Source organism: Hypomesus transpacificus, unplaced genomic scaffold, assembly GCF_021917145.1.
Source record: "Hypomesus transpacificus isolate Combined female unplaced genomic scaffold, fHypTra1 scaffold_265, whole genome shotgun sequence".
Taxonomy (NCBI): Eukaryota; Metazoa; Chordata; class Actinopteri; order Osmeriformes; family Osmeridae; genus Hypomesus; species Hypomesus transpacificus.
This window is the reverse complement of record NW_025813792.1, coordinates 13024-32005: the sequence shown is the minus strand read 5'-3', so window position 1 is coordinate 32005 and position 18982 is coordinate 13024. Positions and strand designations below refer to the sequence as shown.

General features: G+C 46.1%; 1 protein-coding gene across 2 annotated transcripts; it reads right to left on the bottom strand.

The window, feature by feature from the left end:
- Positions 1 to 1068: 1068 nt before the first annotated feature.
- Positions 1069 to 7747, bottom strand: LOC124462930. Of its 2 annotated transcripts, XM_047014643.1 has the most exons (9): positions 7681 to 7747; positions 7045 to 7146; positions 5348 to 5383; positions 4880 to 5107; positions 4251 to 4538; positions 3648 to 3914; positions 3197 to 3433; positions 2957 to 3076; positions 1069 to 2696 (listed from the first exon to the last, which is right to left on the bottom strand). In XM_047014643.1, the coding sequence occupies exons 1-9, from the start codon at positions 7733 to 7735 to the stop codon at positions 2029 to 2031; spliced, it is 2001 nt and encodes a 666-aa protein (XP_046870599.1). In that variant the 5' UTR covers positions 7736 to 7747; the 3' UTR covers positions 1069 to 2028. The 2 variants fall into 2 exon arrangements, with proteins under 2 accessions (XP_046870599.1, XP_046870600.1); XM_047014644.1 differs by lacking the exon at positions 7681 to 7747 and having other exon boundaries at positions 7045 to 7213.
- Between the last annotated feature and the right edge of the window lie 11235 nt (positions 7748 to 18982).

Genomic DNA, 18982 nt, shown 5'->3' with positions numbered 1-18982 from the left:
TATTATCAATATTCCTGTTTGTATTTTATTTTTACAAGAGTATTAATGATTCCACATCCGATCTTCTTCTGCACCAGCCTGCATTGCCCAGACACTGTATAAATACACAAAACAAATCATTTGACCGCATTTCCGTGTTTCCCCAAAAATTGCTAACATACATATTTGACGTAGAGCAGCCTGGTGCTGGGCTCTACTGCCTACATGATCTTTCTATCCTCCCCACATGGTTTGGCCACTAATGGATGTTTCTGTCGCTACTCCCAGACTCCCAGGTGTCATGTTACTCCAGTGCTCTGCTCTTCCTCTGACCAGCTATCGATCCCTGGGCTATAGATATTACCCCAGAGGAAGTAAGGAAGAGAAACTGAGATTAGTATAGGATTTGAAACGGGGGACATTCTGAGAGTGTCCATGTCCATTGACCTCTCTCTTCCTTTCTCTCTCTTCCTTCCTTTCTCTCTCTCTTTCTCTCTCTCTCTCTCTCCATGTATCTTTCTCCCTCCATTCTCTCTCTTTCTCAGTCCTCTCATGTGTTTGTCTACAGTCAGGGGGATAATCCTACTCCCATCTGCTAGAGGGAGAGAGGGGGAGGCACAGGGAGAGTGAAATCAGATAATGGTGTTACACAATACCTCGCCTGGTTTCCATTTGAGCTCTTTCTTGAAATCGTTCTGGAAGGGGGGGAAGGGGTGGGCATCTCGAAAGAGGATGGAGGAAGGTGAAGAGGAGAAAGGGAAGGAGAGAAAGACAGAGGGGAGGTAAGTGTCAAGTAAGCTGAGGTCTCTTTCTCTTGACCTGCTGGGCTCAGGAGCTTCCTGGAGTGAACAGCAGGTCCAGGTAATTAAAGTCAAGATGGATGAGTGCAGGATTCTCACCCTTCTCTGCTCATCCTCTCCCCAGTGTCGCCCCTCCCTCTCAGCCTCCCCCCCCCTTCAGCCCCTGCTGTCCCTCTCTCCCCCTTAACCCCCTCAAGGCCTTCTCATGCCTCTCTGATTATTGTTATTCCAACACAAGGTGTCCGAGTTGAACCATGCACATCCAAGCAACAAGAGACCATGTCACACCTCAACTCTTTATTCAAGCATTCATGATAATATTGCCTGTTAAAAAATGAAACAGTCATTTTTGAAACACTGACTCATGTTTCCATCAGTCATCTGTTAACATTGCATGACACAACTCCACAATACACTAAAACTTGCTAACAATCCTTTAACAATACATGGTACAATGACACTCAAAGATATTCACAAGTGATTACCAATGATTACACTATAAAAAAAATGTAATCATTCACACTTTATAAAAAGTGCGAGAGTAAAATACAGCGAGAATCAAGCATTAAGTCCTAGAAAGCTCTTAAAAAAAATACCCTTCAGCTTTTTATCTGAATATATTAAGCATGCAATTTATGTACAAGGATCATAAAGTTGATTCACAGATTGACAAATCCACTAACCCTCCAATATCGTGGACATAAATGATTTGGAATCAGGAAGAATAATTTGTAGTTTCATAAAAACTTTTGACTTTGTAGCTCAGTGATATTGGTTACCAAATCATTTGGTGATAAAGTGCTTTCTTACGTTAATATAAATATACATTATATGTCAGGTGTCAGGTGTCAGGAGTCAGGTGGCTGAGCGGGTAGAGCATCGGGCTAGTAATCTGAAGGTTGCCAGTTCGATTCCCGGCCGGTGCACATGACGTTGTGTCCTTGGGCAAGGCACTTCACCCTACTTGCCTCGGGGAGAATGTCCCTGTACTTTTTGTAAGTCGCTCTGGATAAGAGCGTCTGCTAAATGACTAAATGTAAATGTAAATGTAAATATGTGTTTATGAGTCAACTACAACTATGTCATATAGGAGTAAGCAAATGAATGATTGAATGAATGATTACAAGAGTTGTTTCACTAAACTGGTGACTCTTTAATGGTTTGATATGTTTCCATTGCCGGTTACGGTATGTATGGTTTGGGATGCCATCCAGCCTGCTACGCTGGTCTGGTGCTCTGCTTACCCTCACTACTTGGCCACCTGGGACCCCAGCTCGGCCCCCCCTTCAGCCCCTTGCACCAGCCCTAAGGTATGGTTCACCCACTCTCTTTCTGGCTCTGCTTTCAAAGCTTCATATTCCCCATCCTTCTTCTTCACACCCTGGGCATCTGCCTTCAAGGTGTGGTACACCCCCTCTCTTTCTGGCTCTGCTTTCAAAGCTTCATATTCCCCATCCTTCTTCTTCACACCCTGGGCATCTGCCTTCAAGGTGTGGTACACCCCCTCTCTTTCTGGCTCTGCTTTCAAAGCTTCATATTCCCCATCCTTCTTCTTCACACCCTGGGCATCTGCCTTCAAGGTGTGGTACACCCCCTCTCTTTCTGGCTCTGCTTTCAAAGCTTCATATTCCCCATCCTTCTTCTTCACACCCTGGGCATCTGCCTTCAAGGTGTGGTACTCGTTGTCCTTGTCAACGACTGCTTTCAGGCGGAGTTGCTCATACCCTCCTGCTTCACTAGAGGGCGCTGCTGTCACCGAGGTAACCTTCTCCTTGGCGCCGCGTTTTGACTCTGGGTCGCCAGCTACAGCTTCCAAGGTGTCATACTCTGCCTGGTCACGTTTCCGTTTTAGCTCCTCGTAGCCTCCGTCCTCTCCGCCCGCCTTCACCCCCATCATCGGAACATCTTCATAAATCCCTTTGGGAAAACAAAAGCACATTTACGAATGAAACATGAAACTTGTGAAGCACTTTTCTAAATGTTCAAAGACGCTTCTCAGAGTGAACACACAGGGCAAAATCATTGAGTAATTTAGCTTAAAAGATTAGATACGTAAAAGCCAGAGGAATTATGAACTAGAAGGGTAGAGAAGGGAAAGAGATTGTAATTGTGCTTTCCAGTTTCTCCACTACCGTACTATTCAACATCTCAGGTAGATAATTAGAAGGCACACTTACCATCGGCATTAGGCCTATTCCTCTTTTTGCACCTGAAGACTGCGATGAAAACTACAACTATGAAGAGAAGCAGGCCTGCCACGACGACCAACGGCATCAGCCAGTTAAGTTCCCCGGAAACTTTGAGTAAGACGGACATTGACAATACATGACATCAATCGAACCGCTAATACCACTACAAGTATGCTTAACTGCAGGACTATTTATCAATACAGGGCCTTTGAACATAATGGAACTCACCCTCATGGATCTTGCTCATAGATGTTCGTCCATCCTGCCATATAACTCTGCATGCATATCTGCCAGGCAGTATTTCATTACTGTAAGATGGACCCGTTACTTCATGTACCCGTGATAGGCGGGTTTTATCAGGCTCTTGGTAGTACCAACGATAGGAGGTGCTATGGGGACACACGGAGCATGCACAGTACATGCTCATGGTCGTGGTCATATAGAGAGATGCTCTCGGAGGGGCGTCTGTGAAATATAAACACGAAAGGGAGAATTTAAAGGAAGAGAATTGAAATAAAACAATGTATTTAAATGAATAAGAGGAGAGTTCCCTCAATGTCAAGGTTGTGAAGTAATACACACACTCTGGCATGGCCAGGTCATGCACAAGGCTCACGTGCACGCACGCACACACACACACACGGGGTGGAGAGGCTCATCCACAGCAAACCATGCCTACCCATGACAACCAGCTCCTGAACCTCGGAGAGGTGTTCGACCGTTTGTCTAGTGACGACCCCTTTGTAGGTGGCTTTACACTTGTACGACCCCTGGTCCGCTTGTGTCACCCTGTCGATGGGGAAGGAAGTGCTGTCACCGTCCTGGATCAGTATTTCGTCCTTATAGAACCGAGTTCGCTCAATCTCGGCCCCTGGGACGATGCATTCCAAGGCCACATTATCTTCCGACCTGGGTGACCATGGGGTCTCCATCAGTACCATCCGTTCTAGGAATAACGTAAAGCTGCAGACTGAGGGATGCTACTGCACATGTCATTGCACTGTGGTTATTGTTTAAGATCATATTCATGTTCTCCAGCCCGGGTAGCAGAGATGTGGTTATTTTTCCCTAACACAGATCCTTCCTTGGGTTTGACCACTGAAATGTTGTCAGAACTACACACATCTGATTCTTCCTCTTCTGCTGTAGGCCTACTTTCTTATATGGACTGTTCTCATGTTGTTTTGTACCCTTTTTTCACTGTACATAAAGTGTATGGATATAGAAAGACATATGGACTATACTCCATATACAGTATATTCCTCAGAGTATCTTGTGTTACCTGAAGTCCTAAGAGTGACCATGCTGCTCCTCGTCTGGTTGGTCGGATCACTGCACCAGTAGAGGCCCATGTTTTCCTCCAGTCTGTAGGGCTGGAACGCCACCTCAGTCTGGTCGGCAGTCATCAAAGTCTTCTTCATTCTCATATTGATGACCTCTCCCTTCTTGTACACCCAGCAGGTCCAGCCCTGAAGCCCATCTTCTACCTCCAGATTCAGCGTGACTGAACTGCCCCTCTGGATTACTGGTAGGCCCGAACGGATGGAGAGAATTGAAGGAGGGAGGTAGGCTGTGAGGGTTGTGGGGTGGGTAGGGGAGTGGGTGAGGGTGGGGTTGAAGAGTGTGGTGAGATGGGGAAAAGGCGGAGGTGGTGTGGTGTGGGGAGGGTAGTTCAGTGGGTTGAGTGTAGTGTGGGGTGGGGTGGGTAGGAGAGTGGGGAGTGTGAGAAAGGTAAAGAGGAAGGGGTTGAGGGGAAACACAAGGAATACATTGTTATTATTTATGTACTTTGGTAAACAAGTACAAGCCTAAACACAAGCCTGCAGTTTAAAGGACTTACTGAGGAATGATCAAGATGATTAAGCATAAAGTATTTCAGTGAATAAGTCAAAGCAGGCCTCCTGTATTTACCCAGAACAGAGATGTTGAAGTTGTCACTCCTCTGTCCGTTGGACTCACAGCGATAGGAGCCAGAGTTTTTTGCAGATATTGCAGTCATCTGCAATTCTTTTTCAGGTGACAGGATGTTGTTGGACAGGATGTTGTTGAAGAACCATTTCACTGAAGAACCCTTGTTGTTACATGTCAACTTCAATGTATCCCCGGCATAAACTTGATTTAAATTCGGGACCATGGAAACTAAAAAGGGGAGAGTCAAATACACAGTGAAAATGGGGGAGGGGAGGGTATTAAAAAGTATAAATGTAATGTTGAGATGTAAGTCAGTTAACAACATTATGCTGCCATCTACTGGGTATTTGAGAAGTAACTTTTAAAGGTTAAATAAATAGGAAATAGGGAGAGGGGAGAGAGAAACACAGAACAACAGCGTGTAAGAGCAGGGTGTTTATGGCGTTATTTGACGTGCTACTTCCTCACCCTGAAGTTTCTGAGTCCTGACCAGGGTGAGCAGCACTGTAGAAAAGTCAGAATACAGACAACTCTTTGGTTACCGTGGCAACTGTGCACACACTAACATCAGCAAATTGGCTGCCACACAGAACTCTCTGTGAGAATAGAAGAAGCATTAAAAGGTCTAAACATAACTGAACCATTTTCAGCTCTTTCCGATGCTGTTTGGAGTTCTGTATGGTTCTATCTGACTTAGATAAGGTTCTTTAGAGAACCCTTTAGAGAACCCGTAGTGAGAGCTTCTTTATGGAGAAGTTTGAATCAGGGTTATTTCTTTATTTTAAATGTGTGCATATGTATGTATACCACCCATAGTTTTTAGAAACAGTAAATACAGTAGAGCTACATACAGAGTTTATCCAAGTTTCACCAACATTGTATCATGAGTCAATTGTTGTTTATACCTACTTATCATAGTCAACGTTCTAAACGTATTTAGGAATACACCGGGCAGCTTTGACCAGAGGGTTAAATCTTATTTTTACTGAATTGAATGGGATGCATGGTGGTTGAAACAATTAGGTATACTTTATTATTCTATGTACCTATTTTGGCAAATGTTATTTAATTTTTCATTATAAATGTCACATAAATTCAGAAAATCTCAAATAAATATATATTTCTTACAGAAATCATGCACAAGGACTATTAAAAACACAACAAAAAGAGCGGTTTGTGACAGAAATAGATATTTTAATCTTGGGCGAGTTCAATAGTTTATGAAAATCCTCTCAATTTTTTCATAAAAAAAAGTAATGATACGAAATTACTATTCCACCCAACCAATAAGTTCTATATTAGTTCAAATGTCACTTAGTCCTACTTCAAAGCTTTTCAATTATGTTTAATGCGCACAAAGAACATAGAGGCAAATTTTCAATATGAGGATAATATATATTATAGCCTGTAAAATATAATTTAGACTTTGTTTTCATGTGATTTTTATAATTGTATGACTCATGTTAGTTTTGTTTTTCATTTCTTTATCATTACAATCCAAAATGCCAAATTCTTCATGGCCATCTCGTTACCTGATCACAAAATATCACAGTACAGTACGAAGACTGTGATAGAAGACTGTGAATCTCCAAACACACCAGTTTTTTTATGATCGGGATTGTAGAATTGTAATTGTAATTGTCCTAATAATGTGCTTTATATTTTTGACACCTGTTACACCTTTCTCCTTAAATGTAAATTATATGGAAAACCAAATCAGACGTGTCTGCATTCTTTCATGTTATCTTCACAACATCTTATCAAGTAACAACTTCAAACTGCCGTAATAAGGTAATATTCTGTGAAATAAATAGAGAACAGTAGAAATAGAGTAGAAACCGGATTACTCTGGAATAACCTTTATCTTCCCATATTTGGACCTTCTGTTTGAGGTTCATATTTACTCATTTCTATTCTGCTCTTGTATTCTTGTAGGCTACCCTTCTGGCTTGTTTGGTTGACTTTGCATGGTTAGCCTATCCTGTATCTTTCCTTTACTCCTAAAAAGAGACACTTGGTTGTGATTTGCACAAATCAATCTTGCTGGTTTAGAAACTGACAGTGTTGTGTTTGCTGATGTCACAAGAGCTGATTAGCTAAATAATAATTGAACCCACAAAGCAGAGAGCACAGAAGCATGCAATTTTTGGATTAAATCAGCATACCTGGTATTAAGAAGAGCTGGTTTGTCACACCCATCTCTGACTCTGTCCGGACTGGGCTGAGGCTGATTGATATGTGAGGGCAGACTGAATTTGAAGGAGCTGCTGTGGAGGTTCAGGGACAGTGAGACATTGAGGAAGTCAAACAAGATCACAGCACCCGTGTCCAAGGAGGCTCATCACTTAGTGTCAGTGAGCACAGTTTGTTTACGGAATTATAATTCTGGAACAGAAACCTGATTTCACAGTGTTTTCTTCACTCTTTCTCAGCAGAGTTTTCTGTTGAAGCATCATTATTTTACCCAAGAGACTGCATGCTCAAGAAATATTTCAAGTTATAAAAATCAACATGTACATATAAACCTTAAGCGTTACAATTATAAGAAAATGATTAGAACTTAAATGTACCGTAGTTTGAGTTTTCTCAGCTCTGAATTCTGTGCGAAAATTGTGAACACATTATGGGTCAGTTCAAACACTTCCTTCTTGACCATAAGATGCAAAGCCCAAACTTGGTTTCATTTGTCTGACATGACACATGTATTTGTGGTGTGATGACTAATCATGCCCCGAAGCTACTGTGAGAAAGTTGTTGGTATGGAATGGTTTGAACAATTCAGAAAAAGGTGTTAGGCTTACTCAGTACAATCGGGTGTGTCTGCAGAAAGAAAGGTGGCAGGCGTTGTGTTGTCATGGTTTCACAGCAAATTCTTGGGACCATTCTTATATTTCCTTCCTTCTTAGAATCTGATGGGTGTCCAATCCTGTTGCATAATCACCCAGCTCTTCATTGTCTGTTATGGACATGTTATTACTTAATTTAAGGAAGTCGGGGAGTATGTAATATGTAAACGGTAATGTTATTGGGATTATTTCTTGCTGTAAACCATAGATAGAATGAACTATCATTTCTGGTAGCTGCAGAAACATTTCACTGCCAGTGTAAGAGTTGTTCTCAGTACTTTCTTGGTTGAGGTTAATTATTGCCATCAAATGTTTCCGCATGGTTTGTGGTTTCATGCTAATTCTGAAACTAGAAGCTGTGGTCAAACTGTTGCAAAGTTCTCCAGCAATGTGCGAATTGACACCCATTACTTGAAATGCAAACCAAAATGCACCAGATTCTCATCATTCTTGTTGAAATGTAATTTCTGTTTTTATGTTACAAGTAAAACTTCCACCATTTAGTCTCTAATAGAAGCCTTCTGTCCTCGCAGTTCCCATGTTGGCCACTAGAGCACACCACTGCCTCGCTTCTTGTGCTTTATCAATGGCTTTGAGCAAGAAATTATATCTACTGACTGTAAAAATGGTTTGTGTGTTCTACACTTTAATTAATTTTCAGGTCTTTACCCCCCTTTCAATGCTTTTTTTGTTCTCACACACTTATACTCTTCTCTCTCTCTCTCTCTCTCTCTCTCTCTCTCTCTCTCTATCCCCATCCTTTTCTCTCTGTCCCTTCCCCCCTCCCTTTCTCTTATTCCTTCTCTATTACTCATTTCCTTTATTCTTTATTGCTCTAGTTCTCACTTTCAACAGACAACACACACACACACACATACACAGATCCTTCCTCTCCTCCATCAGCCCGTGACCCAGTTCTTCCTCCTCCCTCCAGCAGCAGCAGGGTTAACCTTGGAGGCGAAGCTCCTCTCAGAAGCGGGACACAGGACAGCCTAAACAGAGCTAACGACAATGCACCTCTGAAGTGAAGGTGAATGTGCTGCACTACACTGTTGTGAGATGCAGGGAGCGGGGAAATTCAACCCCTAAGAGCACACTCAGGCTGGGCTGTAGTGCAGTAAACAGTAGGCTGAAACTAGCCTGGAGAGAACAGATAGGGGAAGCTCCTCTAGATGTGTATGACTCACTGCAACATGCGTTATCATAGAAAAAATGCGCTCAGCCCAAAACCTCACAAGTGACTGTCGTCCAGCCGTCCTGGTGTTACACCATCCTGAGAAATACAAATAACCCCAACTCCGACCTCAGATTTCCGTTCGACAAACAAGACGATTGCCCAACCTCCTCTTCTAGGAATCCAAACCTACAAGCGTCAACAATGCTTTCAGAACATGGTTTACAATCCCGTCAACCACGTTCATGGTTCATTCTCCACGGATTGCTGAATTCGTCCGCTGTCGGTTGGAGTTTCAAGGTCAGTTGCACGGATGATGTCACACGTGACAGTTTGTCAGAATGGCCCAGAAGAGTAGCAGCTTCCACGGCTCCCTTCCTGCCAGCTACCTGCCCCCCACCTGTGTGTCAACACTAATCAGAAGTGAACCAGCGATAGGTGACACAGCTTTAGATCTCAGCGCAAGCCACGGTCCATTGGGACACAGATGTTAATGATATCCACGCACCTCTCTCACAGCACTCACCACCAGAGCAGAGATCACACAAAACAGTCTTTTTCTTTTTCCCCCACTAGAGAGGTGTTGAGATAGTTTGTGTTTGTATGTGGAGGCGGGGGGGGGGGGGGTGTTGGTGGAGAATAACCTTTAGGATTTCATCAATGGAAGGAGCCCACTGCCTATTTTTTGGATGTTCTTTTAGCTACAGTAGGAGACGAGCAGAGATGGAGATGGACTTACCCAAGCTGCTGCTGACAATGTGGAGCATGGGAGGGAGGGTGGGAGGGAGGTATCATATCATGGGATCAACAGAATGATTGTGTGTGTGTGTGTGTGTGTGTGTGTGTGTGTGTGTGTGTGTGTGTGTAGGTGTGTGTGTGTGTGTGTGTGTGTGTGTGTGTGTGTGTGTGTGTGTGAGAAAGAGAGATGGAGGGAGGATGGATGGTGAGCGACAAAGACATGGAGTGTGGAATATTAGGGGGGGGGGGCATGAGGGAAATTCATTCCTCTGTGAAAAAAGAAAGAGGGAGAGAGGGAGAGAACTAGAGTAACAAGAGCTGCAAGGGGTGTGAGGTGGGGGGGGGGGCTGAAGGAAATGTATGAGGGAGGAGAGTGGAGGGATAGAGGGAGTGAGGGAGAGATCAATTTGCCAGCAGTGGAGAGGGAGGGAGATAGAGAGCAGGGCTGTTTGAATGGAGAGTGCATTAGAGTGTGTGTTTGTGTGTGCGTGTGGATGTGTGAGTGTGTGTGCAAAGGAGAGCTAGAGAGAGCTACAGACGGGGTTGAGTAGGTGAACGGATGTGTGTGTGAGTGTGTGAGAGAAAGAGAGGGGGAGGGAGAGAGAGAAGGGAGAAGGAGAGAGAGACAGAGAGAGAGAGAGAGAGAGAGAGGGAGGGAGGGAGGGAGGGAGAGAGAGAGAGAGAGAGAGAGAGAGAGAGAGAGAGAGAGAGAGAGAGAGAGAGAGAGAGAGAGAGAGAGAGAGAGAGAGAGAGGGGCAGACAGAGGTTGTCAGACCCCCCTAGTGTTGGAGGTTGCTAAGCTGTGCTGCTCCGGATCCTACTGGTGCACATTCACAGAGTTGGGGGACAAGAACATGTGATATTGAAAGAGACAGGACATTCATTTTCTTTTTTCTTTTCACCCCCCTTATCTTTCATCCTTTTTTCCCCAACTGGATCTTCTCCTCTCTTCCAAGCTTGGTCTCTACTTATGGTTTTGTGAAGGAGGTCACTGCGGATACAAAGAGGAGCAACACAAAAAACCGAGGGACCCGCTCAGGAGGAAGGTATTTAACTCTTCACTGTGCCTTTCATAAACATGTATTTCCCTCGTTTCTCCTGGTCAGAGAGTGCTGCTGTTTAAACGAGGCAACTCCTGTTGGTGCTGCAGCTGTTTTGAGACTGGACAGGTTAATGCTGAGGGTGCGAGTGACAGAGAAGCTTGTGTGAGAAACACAGGAAAGAGCTAGAAGTCACAAGTCAAGAGTGATGAGGAAGTAACAGTTAAGATGACCGTCTTACACAATGCACGGCAGCTGGGAGACCTCATATGAACTCTTTAGAGTCAGGCGAAGTTGCAAATAAGAAAGCACGATTCGACAAAGAAGAAGTTAGCAACGCATCTGTCTCACACGGAGTGAGAATCAGTGTGCTGGTGGGGGGAGGGCTGTCGTCAGCGCTGTGTGGAGGGTGCCTGAGTGGGGCTGGAGGGCTCCTGTTCACATGTTTTATGGAGATCGGACGCCCAGCTAAGTGGGACAGACGAGGAACAACGCGATCTCAGACGCTTTAAAGCAAAGCACTCGTGTAATAGAGCACATCACTTAGGAGCCGATCCCGGGACAGGGTTTTTTTTTTCCATCAAGGCTAACCGCTCGCTTTTATTGTCCACTTAACTGTCTACCATGCACAAGGTACAATCAGCGTATTAAGCGAAGCTCAAAGTGCCTGCTCCGTGCAGTGAATGGAGGTGAAGCCAAATAAATGGGCTTTCTTTTTTCGTGTGAATAATTGATTTCGAGCAAATGAAAGTTCACGCACTGAGGCCACTTAAACCAAAGGTTGATGATAATCTGGTGAACAAGATGTTCACAACTGGTGCATAGTTCACAGGGTTTTGTGGGTAAACCTATTGCCTACCACACTGAACAACGTGTGAGATAGTTTTCTGAATCCAGTTGAAAAGTAGTACAGAGCCAATAATAGCCTACAGGGAAGAAAAAAAAGATGTGAAGGTTGGTGGGAGGTTGACTTAATATTCCAATTCCAGACAACCAATGCAAGGTATAAATACTGCTGCCCTGATTGGAAGCAAAATATAAGTCAACATGACTCTGACAGGAACTAACATATGGATGGGGGTGTTGATGAAGGTAAGGCTGATGAAGCAGAGATGTGAAGGATATCAGACAACAGCTCATCAACACCTGATGTCACATGTTTCCTGTGTTAGTTGGTTGTCGTTACCTGATGTTTCTCTCGCTACACACACCCCCCCCACCCACCAGACCCCCCCACCCACCAGACCCCCCCACCCCCTACCCCCCACCCACCAGACCCCCCCACCCACCAGACCCCCCCACCCCCCTACCCCCCACCCACCAGACCCCCCCACCCACCAGAACCCCCCACCCCCCTACCCCCACCCCCCTACCCCCCACCCACCAGACCCCCCCACCCCCCACCCGCCCACTAGCGTCACGGCTGACACGTAGCAAACCCCCTATTATATGTACTGTGTTCATGTCATAGTGGCCAGGGCATTCGCGTTGCTATTTCCCTTAATGTGCCCATCTCCAGGGTGTCATTTTGAGGGCTCTACCTTACTGTGTAAAACCACATGACCACTATCCCTAAACACAAGGCCAGCTATGATGTCGTGAAGCTAGTGGGCAGCCATCATTTGTTCTGAGTTGCTGAAATAATTTAGCTAAATTATACTCACCTGATTGAAGACATTCCACACACAACTGCAACCCTAGCTCAATTGTTAATGGTCCCGGCACCACTGTCAAAAGCAGTTCCTATGACAAAGCATCCGTGACCACCACTTACCATAAACCCTGCATTACCACCCAAACAACCCAGCCGAAAACAAAGAGGAGTGAGTTGAATCATTTCAGCTCATTTGCATGCATGTGTGTGTGTGTTTGTGTGTGTGTGTGTGTACGGTATCTGGGGTCAAGGCCTGCACTGCGGAACATGTGATGTTCGCGAGGCACATGAAAGTGTGCCAGAGGTTGACAACGGTGAAATGAGTTGCGCACCAACGATTCACACTGTGAGGGGCACGTTCGCAAGCCGCAAAGGGGAACGCTTTGATCTTATAGATAGGGAGTAATTGGCTTTGCTGGGCCTCTCTAGGCATCGCATGCTCTGGTCGGCGGCCCATGTTGCCAGCAGCCAGTGCTCTGGACCAATAGCGTCCTCCCTCTGTGTGTCCTCCTCTGGGGACGCATCTTCACTGGGAACAATCTGGAGAAGATGGGCAGCGGCTAGATCTACGCCCCCTTCACCCTTCAACACAGAACCATTCATTCGACACCCCTTCAGATGGATCAACGACTGTGCAATGAACCCATCCGAACCTTGACGGGATGGAGGGATCCCAAAGAAAGAGTGCGTGTCATGAGGAACTGCGATTCATTAGACTCGCTGGGAGAAAACCTATGGATTGTGATTACCCGAGTCTCAAGGGGAATGTTTATGAAAACGGTCCTTTTGGTCTCCGCCCACCCTGTCATTTGAGAGTACAGCAGAGTAGGAATGGAGAGGTCAGTGTGTAGCAGAGGTAACTATGGTAGCTACAGTATGTGCTGCAGTGGGTCTCCTGAGGTTTAAGTGGGGGAGAAGAGGAAGCCATGTTGAGAATGTTCTCAGCGGCTGGCCGGCTACTACAGAACATGAGAGTGAAGACATAGAAGCACAGAGATTTGCTCTGAACAGCAAGATACAGAATCTGCACAACAATATCGCCTAATTCACTCCCAAGGGGGGGATTTTAACTGGGCCTCTGCAGACAGGGGTACCAGATGCGCGCACACACACACACACACACACACATGCACACACACCGATTCACACACACACAAGTCCATCAAAATGTGCATACAAACAGATGCACAGTCACTCGTTAACACACATTGGTGAACACACACTGTCACTTGTACACTCAGACAATCGTTTAGAAGTGCTGCAGTCCTGAGTGCCCCACAGATGGAACGCGCGTCTCCCTACCTGTTATGTTAACTAAATGCCGTTAATGACGAGCCTCGAGAAAGGATTTGCATGAAAAAATATCAAGCTTCTTCAGATGTCCATGTTAATGAGCCTTCCTGTTGTTGTCTTCCCTTTGCGACACTCATTAAAAGGTGGAACACAAAGGAACTTCTGGCCCTCCTGACTCTGCACTCTTTTCACACTGTAGAACACCGGACAGCCCCTTAGGGACATCTCTGAGGATTTCTGTAAGCCATGCAAATGCAGCCTGCTAATCTGCTGCAAAGTAGCCTGGCTGAAGAACTAAAAGCGACGACAACAAAGATATTTCATAAACTTCTCGAGATTTAATGAAGGCCCGTCCAATTTATTCGGTCAATGTCTCCAGGAAGTGTTTTCTGAGCGACTGAAATGTTTCACGCTTGTCTGAAGGCGTCGGTGACAGAAGAGACCAGAGAGGTGTGAGATTATCTAGCCTCTGCTATGAGAGCCTTGGTCCTGAAGTAGAGGTGTCCGTCGGTGAATCACACCACTAATCAGTTAAGAGGAACCCTTAAGTAGAGCAGACAGGCCCATCTCACAGCCCCCCCCCCCCCCCCGCAGACGTCAAACGGGCCCTGCTCTCGTCATCCGTGTCTGACGGGTGGAACGACCACCTTGTTGGCTCTGGTTTGCTACGAGAACCCTTTGGTCCACACAGACAAACACCGCTAAGTGAATCTGTCACTTGGATTGGGGCTCTGAGGCAAACGGACACAGTACGTTCGTGATGGGTCTCCGACCCTGTCGTGGCTGGGAGTTCAGTCAGTTCGATTGCAACGGTCTAGCCCCTAATGGCCAGCCGGCCATACACGGCGTACTTTCACCTGGGTGTTCAGTCTGAGAGCTCAGGGATGATGAGATCTACGAGGAAAAATACACCCCTGTCCTTGTGATGTGCCCCCGGATAAGGTACTTGGTGCCTCCGGCCCTCCGGCCGTCTGTCTGTCTGCCTGCCTGCCTGCCTGCCTGCCTGTCCGTCCGACTGTGTTTCTCTCCCTCCTCTGTGGAAGTGAAACAGTGGGAATCCTCCAGCCGAGCCCCTTTTGAAGTTCAATCGCTCGTTCCGTGGCATTTTAATGTGCTCTCTGTCAGAGCTTTTCAGGAGAGGAGGGTGCCGGGCAGGGTGCTGCCTCGTCTCCTGTGTGGTTCAGCATATAAAGCAGCCTGCTGTAACCGCTGCACCCTACACCGAAACCTTACTGTAAAAGACAAGCTTCATTTTGTTCCCTTTTCATCGCTTGCGAAGCGCGTGAATTACTGTAAAGGGAGGGACACGTTGACTGCCGTATTTCGGTGTGACAGAAAAGTCCCTGAGATGAAGTCATCAGTTTTCATTTCTATGGGCCCATTTGATGACTGAAATGGTTGTTAAATCTTTCTATTGTCAAGTGAGATTCAGTGTGGGTTCAGTATCACCAGAGTTTTACCCGGGCAGCACAGTGACAGTCAGCAATATACACTATACATGTTTATATGTGTTGAATTCATATGACAGCACTGCCTCATAAGAATTGAAAGAGAGACACTGAAAAAAAGAAATCCCTTGCTGTTAATAAATTGATGTAGAAGATTCTGAGAAGGCACTTACTCAAAGTTTTAATAATGAGCACTCTGACAAAGTCTGTCTGCTTAAAAGCTCTCATGATGTTGTGTGTAGCACTGGATTTCAGTTGACACAGCAGAGGGGATGTTTGAGCTGAGATGTGTTCAACCGGCCGGGAACTCGACCCTCCCTCCCTATCCTGGTCCCTGCCTCAATATACCCTACCACCCTCTTTCACACCAACCTTCTCTTCCACATCCTCTCTACCTCCCTTCCTCGCTGTCCCACATTACCCCCCCCCTCCTTCCACAAGCTCCCCCACTCTCCCCCCCTTCCCATCCAACCTCCCTCCCTTACCCAAACCCAGCGCGAGCACGGCCTTCAACACATATTCCACCTGACCCATTTACTCCCAGTCTGAGGGGAGAAAGAGCTAGCGGGTTTTGATCTGCACCAGACCTCCAGCCGGGCCCAAACCGAGCGGTCTGGCACTAAACGTCTCCTCGCTAACCTTTTCCAGGACAGCTGGTTGGGTGAGAACTGTCTCTATCACGGGTGTGACCCTGGGCTCGGTTTGAAAAGCCCATCGGCCCGGTTGGCCGACCAAATCAAAAGGAGAAGGATCCCCCTCGGTGAGGTGGAGCCGGAGAGGATGGAGCAGGAGAGCAGAACAGAGGGACCGCTACTTGTTTACGGTGGGAGTGAAAGCCTGGGGTAATTATTTTAATCAAGCAGTTAATTAATGATTAGATATAATTTTTGTTTGAATAGAGGTTTGATTAGCATCCTACACACTGTTTGATTAAAATGAATTGGTTTTATTTCTCGGAGAGGCCGGATGTAGGTTTCCCAGCCGTAGGGGTTAGGAGAATCACAGGAGAGGATGTGGACTGATCCTGTTTCTATTAGGTCTCTTATCAGGTTATTATATGCCTAATTAAGGCAGCAGGGATTGTTTTTATGTACAGTGTCTGGTGTACCATTTTCACATCTTTTTTTTCCAGTCAGTTTCATTCTTGTCATAGCGATTGTAAAAAACTGTAACAATAGTATTTGTTTATGTATTTTGAGGAGTGGTGTTCATTATAAATTAATTCTGATCTCAGTGTCGAGGACATCTAGACTATCTTGACTGCTTCCCCCTTTAAAAGTGAAGTATGCTAATTGCTGCCTCCAGAAATTCATGACAAAATGTTCTAGAACTTTTGACAGCGTTCTAAATGAAACATACTCTCATTGTGATTTAAAATGCGATTTTAGTTTCACTACTTATTCACCGTCTGTCTTTGGCAAAGCTTCTGTTTTATTTACCAACCTCAAATGCATCTGTCAAACGTTGATACGTGTTTATTGACTTCCTGTACTGGGCATCACACAGGCTGGTCTAGCTCCTCCCCCACGGCCAGTCTGAAGGGACAGTGTGTGACATCACAGCGCTAGCGTTTCTGACCACTCCCCCCTAACTGTCTCTGAGGCAGGTGCTTCCCATACACACAGCTGATAGGCCACTTCTTGAGACAAACCTCCCTTGTGTTTCTCTTGTCAGTGTCTCTCAGTAGCATAATCAAGAATGTTCCATACTGTTCCATACTAAGTGTGAAAGATGTTGAAGGATGGAGACCCAGTGAGAAAGAGAGGGAGAGTAGGAGGGAAAGAGTGAGAGAAAATGTGAGAGAGAGAGGGAGAGAGAGTGAGGGATATGGAGGACAGAACTTGGCCGCTCCACTTTTGCAGGACGTAAAAGTGGGACAATCTGTTCCTTGGATGATCTCCAATTCTACTTTCTGGGGACCGCTACACTGAAAATATATCTATACACATGCACTGTCCTACATAGGGAGAGAGTTACAGAGAGAGAGAGAGAGAGAGAGAGAGAGAGAGAGAGAGAGAGAGAGAGAGAGAGAGAGAGAGAGAGAGACTGAGTGGAAGTCAGTGCCTTTAAGGCCTGAAAAATGCCCCGTGCTATGGCCATATTTATGGCCTCTCCCTTGAGAGTCACCCAACAGCGTGTGGAGAAAGCCCTGCATGATTCAGTTCAGACTTCTGATGACATGCTAGAGCCACCATGACACAGAACCTGGACCTGTGTACACAGGAAGCACACGTCATCACTGACATATTCACGGAGTAGCTCTAAGAACATTTCACATCTGAATTCGATTTTGTATCTTGAGGTGGATTCACATGAAGGGTCGTCCTTTGTGCTCAAAGTATTCTGAGCAGGCGGAAGTCGTCAAACCAGACCAAAGTCATTGTGACTTTGTGGCATCTCAACAGCACTGGGCTTCTACATCTAATCTCTCTTTAGGAAGCAGGAGAAGACAGATGGAGATGAAGATATCAGCAGTCCTGTCGCAACTGCCTCCCCCCTTCCCCCCCCCCATCCATCCATCTTCTGCTTCCTGGCCACTAAGGAGGGCATCCATCTCCGTCCCCCGGTTACCGTGGTTACCGTGGTTACTGTGATGAATCCACCCCCCCCCCCCTACCCCCCGCACCTGATCCCATCATTGTTCGGCTCGGCCTTGTTCAGGTTTTTCTAAGGGTTTCACCTCGGCTTGTTCATCTGGCCCCACATGCCAGGACCTCACACGCCTCCTAAACACTTCTCACCTCACCAAGGCTTCTGGGTCTCGGGTCGAGTTCAGGCCTACGTCATGTGTGAGTGTGTGTCCGTGTGTCAGTGTGTGTGTGTGTTTGTGTGTATGTGTGTGCGTGTGCGTGTGTGTGTGTCTCATACCATACTGCTTCCTCTGAGAACGCTGTCTCTCTCTTCAACTCTGCTGCCTCTGAGAAGCCGTTGCCATGTCATTGTTCTCTGTCTCTTGTGTTCTCAGTTCGGCCAGCCCGGGGGGGGGGGGGTGGGGGGGGGGGGAATCAGTGGGACAGACCACAAAGTGTGATTTTAGTGGTTATTGAAAGGACAAGGGACTTTCCTCCTTTCATCTTTGCTCCATTCTACTCTGGCTTTATCCTTCAATTGTTTCCATAATGGGGGCTGATGTCTTCCCGTGGCCTTTCCTTGGCAGCATTCCTTCTAATCTTTTCTCTTTCTTAAACATGTTACTACTACTTTCAGCTTCACCACTCAACTTGCCATCTCTCTCTGACCCTCCCTCCCTCTCTATCTCCGTTGCTCTCTCTCTCTCCCTCGCTCTCTCTCTCTCTCTCCCTCGCTCGCTCTCCCTCTCTCCCTCTCTCTCTCTCCCTCTCTCTCCCTCTCTCTCTCTCTCTAAGTCTGATTACCCTGCTTCATGCTAAATGCATCTGCACCATGTTCTCGTTCTCTCTCTGTGTATCCTGGTTCTTTCCCCTCCTCCCTTTGTCCCTCTCAACTCTCCCCCCCTCCCCGCAGTAGTTAGCTCGTTTGGCCCGTCTCCCCTCGGTCTTCCCTCCTCTTCTCTTATCTCCCCCGTTGCAGACTCAGAGTCCTTAAATATTTGATGATGACGATCTACATGAATCAACCTCTTCCATTCCTTCTTCGTTGACTGAATGATGACGGTAACGCACCAGAGCGTCGCAGGTGCAACTTGAGAATTATCGAGTTCGAATCAAACTTTGGTTGAGGCATGGAGGTCTTCAGAGCATGTTTGGTGTGGATCGTTCACAGGGATTTCAGCTTAAGGCTTATTTCGTTTTTTGTTGTTGTCTTTGCTGGATCGTTTTAAAGTGCAGGCCAGTCACTGTGGTGCTTCTCTGCAGCGTCTATAAATTCCCTGTAACTTCTCTTCCAGTTCTTTGCCTCATTGATTTCCTTTGAGACTCGGTACAGATGCTCC